The sequence below is a fragment of the Pseudophryne corroboree genome, chromosome 9 (genome assembly GCF_028390025.1).
Source record: "Pseudophryne corroboree isolate aPseCor3 chromosome 9, aPseCor3.hap2, whole genome shotgun sequence".
Taxonomy (NCBI): Eukaryota; Metazoa; Chordata; class Amphibia; order Anura; family Myobatrachidae; genus Pseudophryne; species Pseudophryne corroboree.
Window position 1 is genome coordinate 182,110,133 of NC_086452.1, and position 21,543 is coordinate 182,131,675.

The following is a 21,543-nucleotide window of genomic DNA, read 5'->3' on the forward strand; positions in this document are numbered from 1 at the left end:
GGCAGCTTTTTCCCCTTGCCCTTACCTCTGGCAAGAAAGGAAGATCCCCGAGCCCTCTTGGATTTATGCGGCCGAAAGGACTGCATCTGAGAATGTGGCGTTTTCTTAGGCAGTGAGGAAACATAAGGTAAAAAGGTTGATTTACCTGCAGTAGCTGTGGAAACTAGGTCCGCGAGACCTTCCCCAAACAACTCCTCACCCTTGTAAGGTAAAACCTCCATATGCCGTTTTGAGTCGGCATCACCCGACCACTGTCGGGTCCACACTGCTCGTCTGGCAGAAACTGCCATAGCGTTCGCTCTGGACCCCAGTATGCCTATATCCCTCTGAGCCTCTCTCATATAAAGGACCGCATCCTTAATATGACTCAGGGTCAATAAGATAGAATCCCTATCCATCGTATACATATCAGTAGATAAGGTATCTGTCCACGCTAGTACAGCGCTACAAACCCAAGCCGACGCTATTGCCGGTCTGAGTAATGTACCGGTATGCGTGTAAATTGACTTTAAGGTAGTTTCTTGCTTGCGATCAGCAGGATCCCTGAGGGCAGCAGTATCCTGCGACGGCAGCGCCACCTTTTTGGAAAGGCGCGTCAATGCTTTATCCACCCTTGGGGATGATTCCCACCATATCCTGTCCTTGATCGGGAAAGGATACGCCATAAGAATCCTTTTGGGAATCTGCAGTTTCTTGTCTGGAGTTTCCCAAGCACTTTCAAATAACTCATTTAATTCAAAAGAAGGTGGAAAAGTAACCTCAGGCTTCTTTTCTTTAAACATGTGGATGTTAGGATTAGGCACCGCGGGGTCATCTATAATATGCAGCACATCCTTTATAGCAATAATCATATAATGAATACTCTTTGCCAATTTTGGCTGCAACCTCACATCATCATAATCGACACTGGATTCAGAATCCGTGTCGGTATCTGTGTCAACTACCGGGGAAAGTGGGCGTTTTTGAGACCCAGAAGGCCCCTGTGACGTAGGGAAAGGCAGGGTATGACCCTCTGTGTTGTTCCTGGACTCTGCTTTGTCCAAACGTTTGTGCAATAAATTAATATTTGCATTTAAAATATTCCACATTTCCATCCAGTCATGTGTCGGTGTTGCCGACGGAGACACCACACTCATACGCTCCACCTCATCCCTAGGAGAGCCTTCCGCTTCAGACATGCCGACACGCACGTACTGACACACCACTCACTCAGGTAAAACTCTATCTGGAGACAGTTCCCCCAAAAGGCCCTTTGGAGAGACAGAGAGAGAGTCTGTCAGCACACACCCAGCGCCAATAACCCTGGGAAAAGAAAAAATATTACCCAGATACAGCGCTATTCACTGCACCAAATTATGTGTCCCCCCTTCTTTAAAACCCACTGTCACCGGTGATCAGCAGGGGAGAGTCCGGGGAGCCAGCTTCTCAGCGTGTGCTTGTGGAGAAAATGGCGCTGGTGAGTGCTGAGGGAGAAGCCCCGCCCCCTCAGTGGCGGGCTTTGGTCTCGCTGTTTCTTTAAACTGGCGGGGGTCTGAATTAATACCCAAAAATGTGTATGTACCTATTGCCAGTGTCTAGGTCCACATTGCTGCCCAGGGCGCCCCCCCCCCGCGCCCTGCACCCAACAGTGTCCGCTGTGTGTGTGTTCGTGGGAGCAATGGTGCGCAGCGTTACCGCTGCGCGTTACCTCACTGAAGATCTGATGTCTTCTGCCGCCTTTGAAGTCTTCTGCCTTCATATACTCACCCGGGTTCTATCTTCCGGCTCTGCGAGGAGGACGGCGGCGCGGCTCCGGGACGAACCGCTAGGGGAGACCTGCGTTTTGCCTCCCTCTGGAGCTAATGGTGTCCAGTAGCCTAAGAAGCAGAGCCTAACATTTATGTAGGTCTGCTTCTCTCTCCTCAGTCCCACGATGCAGGGAGCCTGTTGCCAGCAGTGCTCCCTGAAAATAAAAAACCTAACAAAATACTTTTTTACAGGAAGCTCAGGAGAGCTCCCTGTGGTGCACCCAGGCTCCTCTGGGCACAGTATTAAACTGAGGTCTGGAGGAGGGGCATAGAGGGAGGAGCCAGTGCACACCCATACCTAAAGTTCTTTTTAGTGCCCATGTCTCCTGCGGAGCCCGTCTATTCCCCATGGTCCTTACAGAGTCCCCAGCATCCTCTAGGACGTAAATGAAATGTGAATCTGCTTGAATTTGTTCCAAAATGTCTGTACTAATTCACTTTTGCGCTTCTTTCTGCTTGGCAATGAGAAGCCTTGGAACCATCTTAGCACAAACTTTTGTCATGTTGCATATAATAGATTCTTTGTCGTGTTTGTAATTTCTGCATTCATTCGGATGCTAAGTCGATGGTCAATTCGAACAATTTTTTCCAAATTTTTATTTGTTTTTGATGTGCAAGGCCTTCCGGGATGTTCATCATCTTCAACATCCTCATTACCATCACTAAGGGGGTCATTCAGAGTTGATCGCACGTAGCAACTTTTTGCTGCCCGTGCGATTAACTAGATGCCGCCTACGGGGGAGTGTATTTTAGCACAGCAGGGCTGCGATCGCTTGAGCGGCCCTGCTATGCTAAAAAAGTTTCCTGTAAAAGAAGACCAGGGTAAGAGTTACTTACCCTGGCCCTCATTCCGAGTTGATCGGTCGCAAGGCGAATTTAGCAGAGTTACACACGCTAAGCCGCCGCCTACTGGGAGTGAATCTTAGCTTCTTAAAATTGCGACCGATGTATTCGCAATATTGCGATTACTAACTACTTAGCAGTTTCAGAGTAGCTCCAGACTTACTCTGCCTGTGCGATCATTTCAGTGCTTGTCGTTCCTGGTTGACGTCACAAACACACCCAGCGTTCGCCCAGGCACTCCCACCGTTTCTCCGGCCACTCCTGCGTTTTTTCCGGAAACGGTAGCGTTTTCAGCCACACGCCCCTGAAACGCCGTGTTTCCGCCCAGTAACACCCATTTCCTGTCAATCACATTACGTTCGCCGGAGCGAAGAAAAAGCCGTGAGTAAAAATACTTTCTTCATAGTAAAGTTACTTGGCGCAGTCGCAGTGCGAACTTTGCGCATGCGTACTAAGCGGATTTTCACTGCGATGCGATGAAAAATACCGAGCGAACAACTCGGAATGAGGGCCCCTGTGCGATCGATCCAGCGATGCAGGTCCCGGAATTGACGTCAAACATCTGCCCTCCAAATGCCTGGACTCGCCTGCGTTGGAATCACCACTCTTCGTAAACGGTGGGTTTCCTACATATCTGCATCTTATTTTTGTTTTATTTGAAAGAACTGTTAATTGATAAGGTGCCACTAAACCAGCAATGGGACACAGGTGGCCTTTATTTGCAGTCCACAGCCCTTCCCTGTTTTGTTACCATATTTGTAATAGATTGCAATGATTATTTAAAAGGCCTGCTGATAAATTATGACTAATAGATGTCTTTGATTAAATGCATCAAAGTAGCTTTCTACTGAGATTAAGAGCAATGTGCTGCCTTCTTGAAGTTGAAAGGTACACCCAACGTGGCTTTCATAGAGCTAAGATTGCCTATCACTGCTTATAAACGCCGCAGCAGCCGACACACACAGACACACAAACAAACAAACACACACACACACACACACACACACACACACACACACACACACAAATAATTATACACAGAAACAGATAAAAAGACAGAAGGTTGAGAAGCTGTAGACATGAGATAGTGGACCCTGCTTATGAGACCTTGAAAGGTAGAAAGTAATGCTGAGACCCAGTATTATACAGAGAGTGCCCAGTGGGATTAGTACAGTATCATATTGATAGTAAAGCTGCTCTCCCATATTTGTAAAATAAGCGCAACATACAGTACATAGGGAATTTCTTGTGGGATGCTGTGATTTATATCTATCAAATAGACTCAGGATTCACTTTTGATTCACCTCTTTTTACACTTCTCAATTTGGTCAGTTACACTACAATACACTATATATCTTTTTTATTTTTGCTATATTCAAGATTTGAGGAGACTACCACCTTGTGGAGACGAAAGAAAATAAGAAACCAAACAGGAACAGAGAACCTTTTATTTTTTTTCTGGACACTTTCACGTTTTACTTCAAACTGTTTTGGTTTGTACAGTACATATGATTAAGCAGTCACAGCACCAAAGTGTTTAATATTTGAGTATTGTCTTTGAGAGAAGTGTGTTAGTGTTGCCATAGGCTGTGGTGCTTGGCAGTACTGATTAAACTTAATTTTAATTTGTTTAAATACTTTAATTTTTATTTTTTTGTTAGTATTTTAAGACTTTTCATATTAAAACTGTGCCACTCACATTAATAACTAAATAAAATATTTTAATTGTGACTATGACACTTCATTGCATTATTAGTGTTCCTTCTACGCTGTTACAGCAGGGTGCTGCATCCTGCCCATTTTTAAAATGTGAAAAAGCACCCTGCCCTTTTTCAGTGCACCCTGCAGGACCATAAATCACCCCCTTGTATACAGAATGCAACAGTCAGAGCGCATGTTACAATGTAGTTGTCTACTCCTTGCCCACCTCTGAAATTGGAAACAATTTCTATCCTTAAGGAAATGGATGGCAGAGGAGGCACTGTAAAAAGGCATCACTGCAGTGGCTGCTGGCATAACACATCACTCTGATATAGAGGGAAAGAACAGGGAAATCAGTGAGCATGTGCTGCTTACACTATGTCCCTAGTAGAACAGACTTTTAATTTGTACCTATACTGTATATTTTAACCCTCTGCTTAACTTTTCTGTATTATAATAACACATAAGGATTATAACTACTTCAGCAGTGGAGGAGACATTTATTATTATCTACTTATTATGTATATGCTGTAGCCGTTCTTTCAAGAAGACTGGACAAATATAGTATTTTTCTCAGTACAGATGTTGGGTGTTACATGGGTGTCCTATATGTATGTAGGGGTAAATGATACATTAAACGGAATATATATGTATAAAAACTATAAACATATGAGCTATGCTTTGTGCGCAAAGCGTCACCTCAAAAATGTGCCCTTCAAAATGAAAATGTGCACTCCTCAGTGATCAGCACCCTGCCCTAAAAAAAATCCTAGAATGAACACTAATTATGAACTGTGTACAAAGAGGTAATGGACTTTGGGGGTTATTCAGAGTTGGTAACAGTTTTTGTTAAAACAGCAAAAGCTGCTACTGATAAAATCGCATGCTGGGGGCCGTTCAAAACAAGGTAATGCCGCCCAGCATGCGTAGCACCGCATAGCGATGCAATCGCAATTCAATTGCAATCGCATCGCAGAAAGTGGCAAATAGAGGACGACCCCTGTATGTGCAGGCTGCGTATACAGGAGCACCGCCACCATGTTTCCTGCAGGCAACGTCATCCGGCCACCCCGAAAATGACCATGAAACGCCTGCATCACCTGCACCACTCCCCCCCCCCCCTCACCAACACCACCTGTCAATTACCATGCGGTTTCTTCCTTCCGGGGTGCGATTGCATACTGAAGTCCACTGTGTCTAATTCTCATCTGGATGCCCAAGCAGCATATCACTGCAGTACTGACAGCACATCATCACGTCACTAACAGTAACACATCACTGCCCTACTGACACCAGTACATCACTGCCCCACTTACAACAACACATCTCTGCCTCACTGACAGCAGCACATCACTTCCTCACTGACAGCAGCACATCACTGCCTCACTGACAACAGCACATCACTGCCTCACTGACAACAGCACATCACTGCCTCACTGATAGCAACATATTACTGCCTCACTGACAGCAACACATCACTGCCTCACTGACCGCAGCACCTTACTGCCTCACTGACAGCAGCACATCGCTGCCTCACTGACAGCAGCACATCACGGCCTCACTGACAGCAACACATCACTGCCACACTGACAGCAGCACACCCCTGCCTCACTGACAGCAGCACATCCCTGCCTCACTGACAGCAGCACATCACTGCCACACTGACAGCAACACATCAGTGCCACACTGACCGCAACACATCACTGCCTCACTGACAGCAGCACCTTACTGCCTCACTGACAGCAGCACATCGCTGCCTCACTGACAGCAACACATCACGGCCTCACTGACAGCAACACATTACTGCCACACTGACAGCAGCACATCGCTGCCTCACTGACCGCAGCACATCACGGCCTCACTGACCGCAGCACATCACTGCCACACTGACCGCAACACATCAGTGCCACACTGACAGCAACACATCAGTGCCACACTGACAGCAACACATCACTGCCTCACTGACAGCAGCACCTTACTGCATCACTGGCAGCACATTCCCGCCTCACTGACAGCAGCACATCACTGCCTCACTGACAGCAGCACATTACGGCCTCACTGACAGCAGCACATCCCTGCCTCACTGACAACAGCACATCCCTGCCTCACTGACAACAGCACATCCCTGCCTCACTGACAACAGCACATCCCTGCCTCACTGACAACAGCACATCCCTGCCTCACTGACAACAGCACATCACTGCCTCACTGACAGCAGCACATCACTGCCTCACTGACAGCAAGACATCACTGCCTCACTGACAAAAGCAATGAAAAAAAGTGTAGAAGTGGACCAGTGGAGAAATTGACATTTCATGGCAATTTAGTTATTGTTACATGGCATCTTATTACTGATTAAATTAATGTGTTTCTTTCCCTTGAGAAGTGCAGCCCATAAAATTTGTAACCACTACATTTAAGAGCTGTAACCAATACAAACAGCCTGTTACATGATAACCATTCCAGACAGACTGTTACATATATCTAAAGCATATAGCAACATTTTTGTTACTTTTTATCTATAATTGAGAAAATTTCTCTCTGAGGGGATTGACTTATAAGAACTAGTAGAACAGGCTGCATATCTGACAATTGTGGTTTTATGAATTTTGTGGAGGAATGGATTATGTAGTGTTCTGTCATTGTGATGATTTGCTGTCTGCTATAATTGAGTCCTGACAAATCCATTTAGGAGTTTTTTTCTGGCCTAACATACAGGGACTGTAACTTGGATTATATTTTCAAATTCTTGTTGTATCACACTCAGAGGAAGTATGATTTCCAAAACTGTTATATTGCAATCATGCCAAACGTTTTTTTTACGCTATGACCCAATAAGTGACATTAGGGTATTATAGGTCTATCATTTTCCCTGCCCTTTTTTTCAGGAAACTCATTGGTGATTCAGTGGATTCCCCCCCCCCCCCCCTCCCCCCCAATCCTATGGCAGTTTTCCAACTGGTGGGATTCTGTCCACTGTCTAACGCCAAAAGCAGATCCGCTCTTTACTTCTCTTATCTAAATCTTCTTTTCGTGAACTCTCATCAATGATTCAGGAGAGGTATTTAGGCAGTATTGCTGACCTACTAACCTTCCATCACACTCTACTGTAATGCCCAATCCCATTTGACCTTGGAAGCCATACAGTAGTGGACCGAGCCAGTACCTGGTGGGGGACCCCCAGGAAATACCCGGTTTCAGTAGGTTCAATACCGTAATTTGAGTCTAACGTTGACAGCAGATTCACCTTTTGTTCATTCCTCTTCATAATTCCTTGCCAGTCACTTTTTGGCCACCATCTACTTAGATGTGTATGCTATTATGAGCCTTATCATTACATGTGACACATATTTGACAATTGTTGTTTGAAATATTCCACTGTGCTGAAGTCAGTCCAATTCAAGGACTTTTAACATAAATCTCTCGCTATAAATTGTCCAAATTTAGGACTCTAATAATTGCGACATTATGAATTATTTTCTTCTTTGTATCGCCTACCGTCCATATGGTTTCTATTGTGTGTGTGTGTGTGTTTGTTCGGAGATTATATTTAAATATAGAATATTAAAGGATATGTTTTAATCTTACAATATATTTCTTTGGATTTCTCAAAAGTGCACCAAAAAGAAGTCTTCTTTCTCCTTCTTCTGGTGTCTATGTTTAGTAAGTAATTACTGACTTCATGGTGCACCACCAACAGTATATATCGTAGGCCCTGTGCCTTATTACCTCTTAATTGTTGATTAATATTATGATTGGTTTTCTATAAGTTTATGACCAGTGCGGAATCAAATCTGTCTTTTTAACTATACAGTAGCTGTCAGTTTTTGAATTCTAAATATTTTAGCAAATTAGATGGTCTTCATACAACAGATCATAAGATGTAGAAAAGTATATAACAAAAAAAGTATTTGTGTGTTACCTATTAACACCAGAAGAGTTTATGATCGGAGTTGTTTATTTAATGGCGTGGGGACAATGGTTTACGGTTATATATTGAATGTGGATATTAATAGTGTCGGTTAAATACAGATTTTATACTTTTAACCACTTAACTATTTTTTAACGTACACCTGGCTCAGGTCGCATCACATACAACAGTACCAGGCAAGTGGTTAACATAAAATCTATCAAGTGTGTTTTCATGATTCATGTAAGTGGTACAACTCTAACGATAAACATTTGTACAGATATGGTTACTGTGCCCACCCAGTTGTGATGTTAGTCACAGACGGCCTGTGTTGTAAGTGTTTGGAAGGTCTGCAGACCGCCCGCACACACTGCACGATACACTGATATATCTGCAGTTATACTGGCCATCGGCTGTATTTCAGGGCCTATCCAATATACAGTACTGTGCAAAAGTTTTAGACAGGTGTGGAAAAAATTCTGCAAAGTAAGTATGCTTTCAAAAATAGAAGTCTTAATAGTTTCTTTTTATCAATTAACAAAATGCAAAGTGAATTAACAGAAGAGAAATCTAAATCAAATCAATATTTAGTGTGACCACCATTTGCCTTCAAAACAGCATCAATTCTTTGAGGTACACTTGCACACAGTTTTTGAAGGCGGTTGTTACAAACATCTTGGAGAACTAACCACATATCTTCTGTGGATGTAGGGTTGCTCAAATTCTTCTGTCTCCTCATGTAATCCCAGACAGACTCGATGATGTTGAGATCAGGGCTCTGTGGGAGCCATATCATCGCTTCCAGGACTCCTTGCTCTTCTCTACACTGCAGATAGTTCTTAATGACATTGGCTGTATGTTTGGGGTCGTTGTTCTGCTGCAGAATATATTTGGAGCCAATCAGACGCCTCCCTGATCGTATTGTATGATGGATAAGTACCTACCTGTATTTCTCAGCATTGAGGGCACCATTAATCCTGACCAAATCCCCAACTCCATTTGCTGAAATGCTTGTTTTCACATTGAAGGTACTGTATGGCTTTTGGCCATAATTTTTCCATGTAGACCACTTCTGGCCAGACTTCTCCAAACAGTAAACGGTTGTACCTGGATCCCACTGGTTTCTGCCAGTTCTGAGCTGATGACACTGCTTGACATCTTCTGTTTTCAAAGGGAAATAAGCATGATGTGTCCTTCATCTGATACACTAAGTTTCCTTGGCCAACCACTGCGTCTACAGTCCACAACGTTGGCCATTTCTTTTTGCTTCTTCAAATGAGCTTGAACAGCACATCTTGAAATCCCAGTCTGCTTTTAAATCTTTGCCTAGGAGAGACTTTGCTAATGCAGTATAACTACCTTGTGTCTTGTTGTTGTGCTCAGTCTTGCCATGATATATGACCTGAGACATGAAACGGTCTTCTACAACCTCACCTTTGTAACAGAGTTTGGCTTATCCGCAACCAGTTTTAAGCCTCCTACATAGCTATTTCTGTTTCAGGTAATGACTGTGTTTCAACCTACGTATTAAAATTATGATCATTACCACCTGTTTGGTATTATTAAGCAATCATACACCTGACTATAATAATACAAATCCCTGACTTTGTGCAAGTGTGCCTATAAGAATTGATGCTGTTTTGAAGGCAAAGGGTGGTCACACCAAATATTTATTTGATTTAAATTTCTCTTCTGTTCATTCACATTGCATTTTGTTAATTTATAGAAAAAAAAACTATTAACACTTCTATTTTTGAAAGCATTCTTACTTTGCAGCATTTTTTCCACATCTGCCCAAAACTTTGGCATAGTACTGTATATGTGATCGAGGACATGGGTACACATCAGCTGATGCGTCCACACTATGGGCCTAATTCAGACCTGAACGCTGCTGTACGTTTTCTCACAGCAGCCAACTGCGCATCCGACGGCCGTCTCAGCCCTGCGATCGCCTCAGCCTGATTGACATGCAGAGGCGGTCGTTGGGCGGGAGGGAGAGGGCCGGCGGCATTTGGCCGCCGTTTTAGGGGCACGGTCCGGGCAACGCAGGCGTGCCTGGACTGTGCTGGGGGCAGGCCGCTGCGGCTGTGTGATGTCACACGCAGCCGCTGCAACCCGGACAGCGACGAGTGGAGCTGTGCTGGTAGGGAGATACTCCTAAAGTACAAAAGCATCGCTGCCGTGCGATGCTTTTGTACTTGCGCAGCGGGGCAGGGCCTGACAAGCGGGGCGGACTAGCCCTGTGCTGGGCGTCCCCCGCATGTCAAGGAAGCTGATCGTAGATGTGCTAAACATATCAGCCAGTGTGTACCCAGCTTTACTGTTAAGTATTTTCCAGTATACCTGAGCAAAGACAATACAGACATAGGTTTATGTTAAAGGTACTATGACACAAAAAAATCAAAAAAACCTGATGCCGTGGATGTTTTTGATTGCATAGCTAATCTCTTTCCGAAGGTCCTTTTCCTCAAATTCCATCTGAAGAAAAAGGAAAAGAATATTGAGATATGGAATACAGATGAGGTGTTCAATACATATATAAGTTACTGTAATTAGTCATTATAAGTAGTATGCTTTAAATAAACATCTCACGTCTATTTCCGGTTGCGTGCGTTCCACCAGCGGGACGTGTATATGATTTCACATGAGGTGAGGTCTAAGAGATTTTGTATCCACTGGTAAGAGCTGGAAATGGGCCTGCTAGATTTATCTATGCATATGATTGTTTGTTCAGGTTTGTTTGATACTAGTGGATCCCAGTGCATGCCATGTTTTTGGGATCGCTATATGTTTTATGGGGGGTGTAGGTATATAAGGGGGCAGTTTGAATATAGCACCTGAACCTTGACAAAGGTCCCAGGGGGGACCGAAACGTCGGAATGATGTCTATGCTTATTTGCCACAAATAAAACTTTGATGGAGTTATATTGGATTGGTGAGTGCACTTTGAACTGTTATAAATACTCATGCCAGAGGATTGCTTTTCTCTAAACATGAAGATTTGGTGACACCCCAACAAGCTGCTATAGGAATTGTGTATGCAGACATCTTCTGCAGTATAGAATTTCATGCGTCCTTTGTTGTGACTACATGGAAATTTATGTCTTGCACCCAAGCCGTTTTTTCAAAGTTATATATGGTGCCGTGATTATATTGAACTATATGAATGGACGCTAATGGACTGCCTTTTATCTGAGACATACATGGAATACAATATGGAGCCTGTTCAATGAACATTATCAGTTATCTTCTATATATCTTTTTAGATATTTGTTCATATGTTATTTTTACATATTTTTTGGATAGATGCTTTTTTGTATGGTTTTTCCCTGAATATTGGTGGCCAATACAGTTACAGTGTTTAGAGATAGTGCTGGGTGAGATTATTGTTTTTGTGCTGAGATTATGGAGAATCTAGTCACTCCAGAGTTGCTTTCTAATGCGGAGTATGGGCAGGTATCATACACCGACCATGAGGCAGAACGTGTTCTCTTTGGATTGACTGACTTTAACACTATTCCAGGAGAGAAAGCGATTAATGTTTATCACAAGTTATTACATTTAATCAAAAGAGAAGTTGATTTATTGTTACATGGGCAGTTTTTGTCAGATTATTTCCGTAAAAAACAGATCCCAAGGGGATTTCGAATGAGAAATATCCACACCATCGGCCGCAATAACCCGGTGTTTTGCAGCCGATGGTGTGGGATTCTCAATAAATGCTCACTTGACCTGTTGCTATTAGTGATAGAGGAAGTGGGTACTGAATATAAAAAGGTCAGAAATGATCTTAGTTTGGCCCGTGATAAATCAGAACAGATACTAATGGCAGATAAAACTGAGGATTGGCTTTTGAAATTAAGTACACAAATTGATAAATACAAAACAGATCTTGTGAACTTTAAAAGAAATAAATTGGCCAAAGTTGAAAAAGACTACAATGACCATAGAGTCTATGGTTGGCTGGTGGGGAATGATACACCCACACGTAGAACAAGAGAATTTAGATCTAGATTTAGACGTAGCCCATATCAATTTGAACAATGCACAACAGCTTCATCCTCTGATAGAGAGAATTCTGATTTGCAGAGTTGCCAACGTCAGCCTTTTTCTTGCGTTACTACGCGATCCAAGCTAGACCCACCACAGGGAGACGGAGGAGGCCCCACCCGAGGAGGGGCTCCCGCAAAAACTACAAAGAAACCTCCGAAGAACCCGCGGACAAAATAATCAATATCTCATCAGTGATACTTAGTGAAGATCAGGTAAAAGTATTGGCTCGTGGTTTGTCGTTCGTGCCCACCGTTACGGTGGAAGAAAGATAACTATAGTCTTTCACGCAAATTGAGACTAAAAGAGAAATTTGCTGACAACACACGGGCTAATACTGATATCTCCGACAGTACATTTAAAAAGAAGAGCACATATGATCCTTTCTCTAATAGCACTAATATTAAAACATTTACACGAATGATGGAAAACACGGTTATGGAATCCATGTCTAGAGGGGGAATGGGTAGATCTAATTTGAATAATGCAGAAAAAACTGCTTTGAAACAACTCAAGGAAAATCCACTGATTACTATCCGACCAGCGGATAAGGGAGGCGCGGTGGTGATTCAGGACACCACTGCCTATAATAACTAAATACTACGTCAACTTGCTGATGCCCAGACGTATAGGAAACTTGATGCAGATCCTACTCCTTTGTTTAAGAAGAGATTAGATAATGTTGTAGAGATAGCACTTACTGGGGTTTTAATTTCTGAAACAATTTCTTCTTTTATGCACACGGACTTTCCAATATGTCCGATAGTATGTACGCTACCGAAAGTACATAAATGCATGAATGACCCCGATTATATCGGCCAGGGGATCATTGTTTCAACCAGTAGCACGCTACTTGGACACATATCTCCAACCTTGTGTGAAAAGGATACAAAGTTACATTAAGGACACTGGTGAATTTATCAAGGGTCTGAAGTCTTTGGTTATCGATATGGAAGCGCATTTACTTGTGACAATGGATGTGTCTTCACTGTACACAGTGATACCACATGAGGCTGGTATCGCGGCTATTCGTAAAGCTCTCCTGAAAAATCACCAACAACGACCACCCATAGACTTCCTGATGGAATTACTAGAAATGACCCTTGTATGTAATTATTTTAAGTTTGGTGACTGGTACTACCTCCAGACCTCTGGGACCGCGATGGGGAGTAATATAGCCCCGGCGTATGCTAATTTATATATGGATGAATATGAACAGAACTATATATTCCCGAGGTTTGGGGGTAGTATCGGTTACTATAAACGTTATAGACGATATATTCCTCCTGTGGTCAGGAGATAGGACCTCAGCTGAGAATATGGTATTAAGCTTGAATTCATTAGACACACCTATCCGCTTCACAATGGAATATGATTATAGACAAATTAATTTTCTTGATGTGACTGTATTCGCCACCAATGGGGGGTATGGACATAAGCTGTACAGAAAGGCCACCGATCGCAACACACTCCTGCAATATAACAGTTATCATCCAAAACCGTTAAAACAAAGTTTACCCATTTCACAATTTATTCGAGTAATGAGGAATAATTTTGATGAGGAAATAATGAATACTCAATTGTTGGAAATGCAACATAGATTTCTGGCTCGAGGATATAATCCTGATGTTATTGAACAATGCCTAAAGAAGGCTAAGAATCGGCACAGACTGTCAGGCTAGGCGAATGGGCAATGTTAAGGAGAGTGATCGATTTGTATTTCTCACTACGGGCCTAATTCTGAGTTGATCGCAGCATCAAGTTTGTTAGCAATTGGGCAAAACCATGTGCACTGCAGGGGGGACAGATATAACATGTGCAGAGAGAGTTAGATTTGGGTGGGGTGTATTCAAACTGAAATCTAAATTGCAGTGTAAAAATAAAGCAGCCAGTATTTACCCTGCACAGAAACAAAGCCCCGGGAAGGCACACCAGGAAGTTATTTTTCAGGGATCACGCTGCCCTAAGTGAGTGCCGGTTTGGACATTGTTTTATATATATATATATATATATATATATATATATTTATTTATTGTTGGGCCTGAGGAAGGGGTGGATGGGGTGGATGCCCTGAAACGGCTGTAGCCTGTCAATACAATTTTTTCTGTTGCATACTGATAGCCTCCAGTGCCATTCTTCTTGGATTCTCTCTCTCTCTCTCTCTCTAATAGGATTTTAATTACTCACCAGTAAATCCTTTTCTCATAGTCCGTAGAGGATACTGAGGTCCATTTAGTACCATGGGGAAGTACCAAAGCTCCCAAACTGGGTGGGAGAGTGCTGAGGTTCCTGCAGAACTGATTGACCAAACTGAAGGTCCTCAGAGGCCAAAGTATCAAACTTGTAGAACTTAGCAAACGTGTTCGAACCTGACCAAGTAGCTGCTCGGCAAAGCTGTAAAGCTGAGACACTCCGGGCAGCTGCCCAGGAAGAACCCACCAACCTAGTAGAGTGGGCCTGTACAGATTTTGGACATGGCAAACTTGCCGTGGAATAAGCATGCTAGATAGTAAGTTTGATCCAGCGTGCAATAGTCTGCTTAGAAGCAGGACACCCAATCTTATTGGTATCATAAAGAACAAACAGGGAGTCCGTCTTTCTGTGACGAGCTGTTCTTTTCACATACACCTTCAAAGCGCTCACAACATCCAAAGACTTTGAAGTAGCAGAGGTGTCGGTGACAACCGGAACTACAATAGGTTGGTTGATGTGAAACGCAGACACCACCTTAGGAAGAAATTGCCGACGAGTTCTGAGTTCAGCTCTGTCCTCATGGAAAATTAAATAGGGACTTTTGTGAGACAAAGCTCCCAGCTCCAACACACGTCTTGCTGAAGCCAAGGCCAACAGTGTGACGGTCTTCCATGTAAGATATTTTACGTCCACCTCCTGTAACGGCTCAAACCAGTCCGATTGGAGGAAATGCAGGACCACATCGAGATCCCAAGGTGCCGTGGGAGGCACGAAGGGAGGTTGGATGTGTAGAACACCTTTCAAGAACGTCTGGACCTCAGGGAGAGAAGCCAGCTGCTTCTGAAAGAAAACGGACAAGGCCGAAATCTGGACTTTTATAGAGCCCAGGAGTAGGCCCACATCCACTCCAGCTTGTAGAAAAAGCAGGAAACGTCCCATATGGAATTCCAACGCAGAAAATGTTCTGCTCTCACACCAAGAGACGTATTTCTTCCAAATACGATAGTAATGCTTAGATGTTACCCCTGTCCTGGCTAGAATCATAGTCGGGAGAACGTTGTTAGGGATCCCACTCCTGGCTAGAATCAGCCGTTCAACATCCGTGCCGTCAAACGCAGCCGCGGTAAGTCCTGATAGATGAACAGGCCCTGTTGCAGAAGATTCTCGCAAAGAGGTAGAGGCCACGGATCTTTGAGAAGCATCTCCAGAAGGTCAGCGTACCAGGCCCTTCTTGGCCAGTCCAGAGCAATTAGAATTGCTTGAACCTTTTCCCTTTTTATTCTTTTTAGAATTCTTGGGATCAGAGGAAGTGGAGGAAACACGTACACCATCTGACAGACCCATGGAGTTGTCAGGGCGTCCACCGCCACCACCTGTGGGTCTCTCGACCTGGAATAATAGCGCTTCAATAGGCCATCATGTCGTTCTGTTGATATCCCCATTGACTTGTCAAGCACCCCCCCGGGGTGCAGGTTGTGTCTGCTGAGGAAGTATGCTTCCCAGTTGTCTACTCCCGGAATGAAGACCGCTGACAACGCCAGAGCATTTCTCTCTGTCCAGAGGAGAATTCTTGACACCTCTGACATTGCTGCTCTGCTTTTCGTTCCGCCCTGTTGGTTTATGTACGTTACTGCCGTCACATTGTCCAACTGAACTTGAATGGCCCGATCTTGAAGAAGATGTGAGGCCTGCAGAAGGGCGTTGTATACGGCCCTGAGTTCCAGAATGTTGAATGGAAGGACGACTTCCTGACTTGACCATCTTCCTTGAAACTGCACCCCCTGAGTGACTGCTCCCCAACCTCTGAGGCATGCATCTGTGATTAGCAGAATCCAGTTCTGAATTCCGAACCTCTGACCCTCGACGAGGTGAGAAGTCTGTAGCCACCACAGAAGGGAGATCCTGGCTTTTGGCGACAGACGGATCCTCCGGTGCATGTGAAGATGCGATCCGGACTATTTGTCCAACAGATCGAGCTGGGTCTTGCGTGAAACCTTCCATATTGAATAGCCTCGTAAGAGGCCACCACTTTCCCCAGAAGGCGAATGCACAGATGCACCGATACCTGGGTTGGCTTCAGGACATCCCGAACAATCGACTAGATTACTAATGCCTTTTCCAACTGAAGGAACACCTTCTGCGACTCCGTATGCAGTATCATTCCTAGGAATGGAAGCCTCAGTGTTAGCTCTAGGTGAGATTTTGGAAGGTTCAGAATCCACCCATGATCCTGGAGAAGTCTGGTTGAGAGAGCAATGCTGTCCAGCAACCTTTCCCTGGATGGTGCTTTTATCAGGAGATCGTCGAGGTACGGAATTATGTTCACTCCGTTTGCGGAGTAGAAACATAATCTCTGCCACCACCTCGGTCAACACCATCGGTGCCGTGGAGAGACCAAATGGCAGGGCCTGGAACTGGTAGTGACAGTCCTGTAGTGCAAACCGTAGATAAGCCTGATGAGGCGGCCAGATCGGAATATGAAGATACGCATCCTTGATATCCAGAGACACTAGGAATTCTCCCTCCTTCAGACCTTAAATCACCGCTCATCATCGCAATCACCTTGACTTTGAACACTCATAAGTACGGGTTCAATGAATTAAGGTTCAAAATAGGTCTCACCGAACCGTCCGATTTCGGCACTACAAACATGTTGGAATAGTACCCCTTGTTTAACTGATGAGGTGGAACTGGAACAATGACGTGAGTCTGTACCAGTTTTTGGATGGCATGTTGTAAAGTTATACTTACCTCTTGTGAAACTGGCAAGCCTGATTTGAGAGCGACTATCATCATCAGTAAGACTAGGGAGGTCTGCCTGAAGTAAAAAGTCCATGCCTTTAGTGGGTTGATCAAAGGGGTGCAGTGTATACATTTTCATAAATTCAAGAAAAGTGTCGTTAATTTTATCTTGGGATAGTGTTAGTGTGCCCTGAGTAGTTCGGACAGATGAGATGTGTTTAGGAGCAGTGGAGGCTTTTACTAAGTTTGCCAACAATTTACTGGGGCGATTACCCCAACAAAAGTATTTGTTAGACTGAAATGATAGAAACAATTTAGCCCGCTCAGCACAAAGGGTATCATGGACCAACTTAGCATCCTTATATAACAATCTATTAGATTCAGAAGGGTCAATCAATAGTTGAGAATATGATGAAGCAAATGTACGGGTTGCATGAGTCAATCTTTCATGAAATAGTTTTTCTTAGTGGCGACATAAGATATTATGTGACCCTTGAGAACTAGTTTCGAAGCCTGCAATTTATATCGTCAGAGTATGCACTATTGTCATGAGCATAATTAGAGAAAGACTGAGTCAAGTGAAATTTAAAATCTTCAGAGGAGGCTAGGTAATCTGGAAAGCGTCAATTATGGGAGTATGTGCGACGTGTTGTCAGGGTAAGCGTCAGGGTAATAGGGGCGTGGTCAGAAAAAAGAATGTTCGCTATAGTCGAGACTTCAACTCTGTGAATTAATGAATCCGATGTCAACCAATAGTCTAATCGGGAAAACAACTTATGTGGGTGAGAGAAAAAGGAGTATTCTCTAGAGTCAGGATATAAGAACCTCCAGGGATCTAATATTTGTAAGGAATCTAACAATAGTGATAAGGTGGATGGAGCAGACCTATTCAAACCTGACTGTCTAGGGCCACCCGATACGTCTAATGAGGGATCAAAAACTACATTCAAGTCACCTCCCCAAGATTAAAGGGCCCTCTAGCCAACCCTGTAGGTTAACAAAAAGATCTGAAAAAAAATGATACATTCTATCCTGTGGGGGCATATATGCAAGCCAAGGTGAACCTTTCCCTTTCAATATCTACCTTCAAGAATAAAAACCTCCCTTCAGGATCTATCCATTCATCCTTGATCTCATATTATTGAATAAAAGTAGTACTCCTCGGGTTTTTGTAGTGTAAGAGGCACACCTAAAGTCACCAACCCAAGTATCCCTAACTTTGTTGGGGTAATTCGCCAGTGTGTCTCTTGTAAGAATACAACATCTGGGTAAAATTTTTTAAGATGACTCAAAATTTTCCTCCTCTTAACCGGTGTGTTTAATCCTTCCACGTTCCAAGAGACCAGCTTAAGAGACGTCTTAGAGCTATCCATGGGAACGTCAGTAGCAATAGGTTCTGACATTATCCGATACCCAGTCTGATGGAACACGGAAGGAGAACCCACAATAGAGCGACCAACCACCTGTCCCAGCAAGCAGGGGAGGGACTAAAGGCATGCATCAAGAAAAGGCACGGTGCACAATCAAGAAAGAGAATTTGTACCATAACACATATAAAAACCACAGGAACAAATAACATTTGCCACCTGTCAACGAGTTTCAAAAATTTTCGAACCCAGTGGGACGGTTTGAAAAACCATCGAAATATAATAAAAACATTAATACGATTAGAAGAAGAAAATAAAATGAGAACAGGCAGAGAAAATGAGGAAATCACATCCCTCCATCCATTTGCCCTCACTATAGAAGGGGAAATTCCTTGCAACAATAGCAACAGTGCATTCAAAAAACACAAGTTAAACAGTGGTACACTCATTAGAGAGGAAAAAGAAGACATGTTATAATGATACTTAACAGGTCATGGACAGTCAATCGACATCATCCATATGTGAGTCAGATGAAGGTGAAGAAAAAGATTTAAGAAAATTCCGAACAACATCAGGGGTATAAAAATAATGCTGTTTTCCAGCAAGGAAGATCCTCAATTTAGCAGGATAAAGGAGTGCAAATCTGATATTTCGTGAGAAGAGTTCCTTGCAAATTGGAGAGAATTCATGCCTTCTTGAAGAACCTTGGAACGAAAAGTCCTGAAAGAGGAGGAGTTTGGAGTCCTCATATCTGAAGTCAGAGGTTTTACGATAGGCCTCCATAATTTTCACCTTATCCAGGTTATTCAATAGCTTGAAGATCACTAGCCTTGGACGGGAATATGACGCTTGTTTGTCAGGGCCAATATGGTAGGCCCTTTCCACCATATAAGACGTGGGCGAGGAAGGGAGACCCAGAGTGGTAGGAAGCCAGCGGGAGACCAGATCCATTAAATCTTTGGGTCGAACAGATTCCGGAAGACCAATGAGGCGCAAGTTATTCTGCTGATTGCGATTCTTCAAATCTTCGATTTTATTGGTTAAGGCCGCAAGAGTGGCGTCATGCGTTTGCAGTTGTGATTTGGCCTCAATCTGGTCATCCTCCAAAGTGGAAATACGGTCCTCTGCTTCCACAAAACGTTGTGTGTGTTTTGTTTTATTTGAGCAGCAGCCGAATTAATAGCTTCCAGCAGTGGGGCTAACTTTGCATCCAATAGGGGTGAAATAATGTCTGAGATTTCCTTAGCCCTGTGAACAGTAGACAGACTGAATCCATCAGACATGGACAACGTGTCTGCGGGATTTCCCCTTCCAGGTGAAGTGGGGGATAGGGAATGATCAGGACAAATATCTTTATCTTTAGGCGCCTATTTATTTTTATTCTGGGAGCCTTTGGATGTCCGTGGTGTTTTAGCCACATATCGCTCCATGGCCAGTGTTGTAATTCAAATATAATTCAATAATGGTGAAAGGAGGAACGACCTAGGTAAGAATATAAAGGAGGAGAAGAGTTCAACTGTCGTTAAACGTTGTGCGGCCTTGATGAAAGCACTGTTGAACTTAGGGAGAGGGGTGTAGGAGCAGCTACAAACACACCACAATAATGAAGGGAATCTGCTTGCCCCCAACATAGACTTAGATGTTATATAGGCAGCTGATGAGCAGAGGAAACAAGAGGGGGGGGGGGGGGAAGAACCACTTGCTCTTAAATTACACCTTTGTTGTGAGGTAGGGAGAGAGCAAACAGGGTGTAGCATGGCTCCCTTGTGTGTAAATGCCGATAAACCTGTGAAACAGGGAGGAGGGATGAGCCCTGTGTCACCTAATGCAGCTTCTGGTGTAACGATGATGGTGATATGGCAAGGATAGGCATGAGGAGCTCAGGCACAGAAACAGGAGACGCCTGTGTGAAGCAGAGAGGAAATGGGGGGGGGGGGGAGCCCTCTACCCCCGGTCACAGCCCTCGTTAGTAGCAGGCAGCATCCAGCACAATACCTTCTATGCCAGTGAGGTCCCGTTTGTGGAGCTTCAGGCGCGGCCAGGAGTGAGGGGAACTGCCGCTGCACACTGTGTGCATCACCTCCGGAGGTACTCCAAAGCAGGGTCCGCGTGGTGTGTGGGAGGGAGGCAGAGAGTCCGCCAGTCAGCAAGCGGCCGCAGCAGGGGATGAGAGACGTCTTGTTCCCCTTCAGGCAGCCGGAGCCCAGACACAGCCGAACCAGGATGGCCGCCGTCATATGCAGCACACAGCATGCGCTGACTCTGTCCCTGTGCATCTAGTGAAAAGGGTAGTTTGAGCACCATGGATGGAGAGCTCATTTAAGATGCGGCCGGTCCGTTCAGCCTGCCCACCGGAAGTCGAGGACTTCTTTTTTACATTAAAATAAGATTCCTCACTCTCCTCTGACACCTTAATCGGGAATATGCAGAACATCTTTATAGCCTCTATAAGAGCCTCTATTCCCTGTGACAGAACTGCATCCCCCCCAAACCCCCCTCCCCTCTGAGTCCACCTCTCCCTCCTCCATGTCTGACCTGTCAGCTCCGAGTCAGACTGCGGGATATGGACCAGAGATCGCCTTTGCGGACAAATGGGAGGGGACTGAGACGCTGTTTTTGGGACTGAGTCTCTGTTCATAAACTCATCCACAGTTTGTTTTAAGTATTGCGTCTCTTTCTCATTGTGGGACAATTTTGTAGAAATAGTTGAGATCATTCCCTTAAGAGAATTAACCCATTCCGGTTCAGCCCCTCTAGCCTGTGAACCCTGAGTACCCAGTAGTGAGTCCCCTGGTGAAGAGGAACACTCTGCAGTACAAGACACGCACTCTTTGCCTGACATAATGTAACGTGACAGCACACACACACAGTAAAGGTTAAGCACAATTAACCCACAAAGAGCCCTTCAGGGAGACACAGAGTTGTTTGGAGCCAGCCTCCACCGCACCCT

General features: G+C 44.2%; 1 protein-coding gene across 5 annotated transcripts in view; it reads right to left on the reverse strand.

Moving 5' to 3' along the window:
- DNM3 (dynamin 3) overlaps positions 1–21,543 on the reverse strand; it is a 952,228-nt gene that overhangs the window by 731,850 nt on the left and 198,835 nt on the right. For all 5 annotated transcript variants that reach the window (XM_063939984.1, XM_063939983.1, XM_063939985.1 and 2 more), the window contains exon 9: positions 10,652–10,719. In XM_063939984.1, the coding sequence (XP_063796054.1) occupies positions 10,652–10,719 (68 nt within the window). The remainder of the gene's footprint in view (positions 1–10,651; positions 10,720–21,543) is intronic.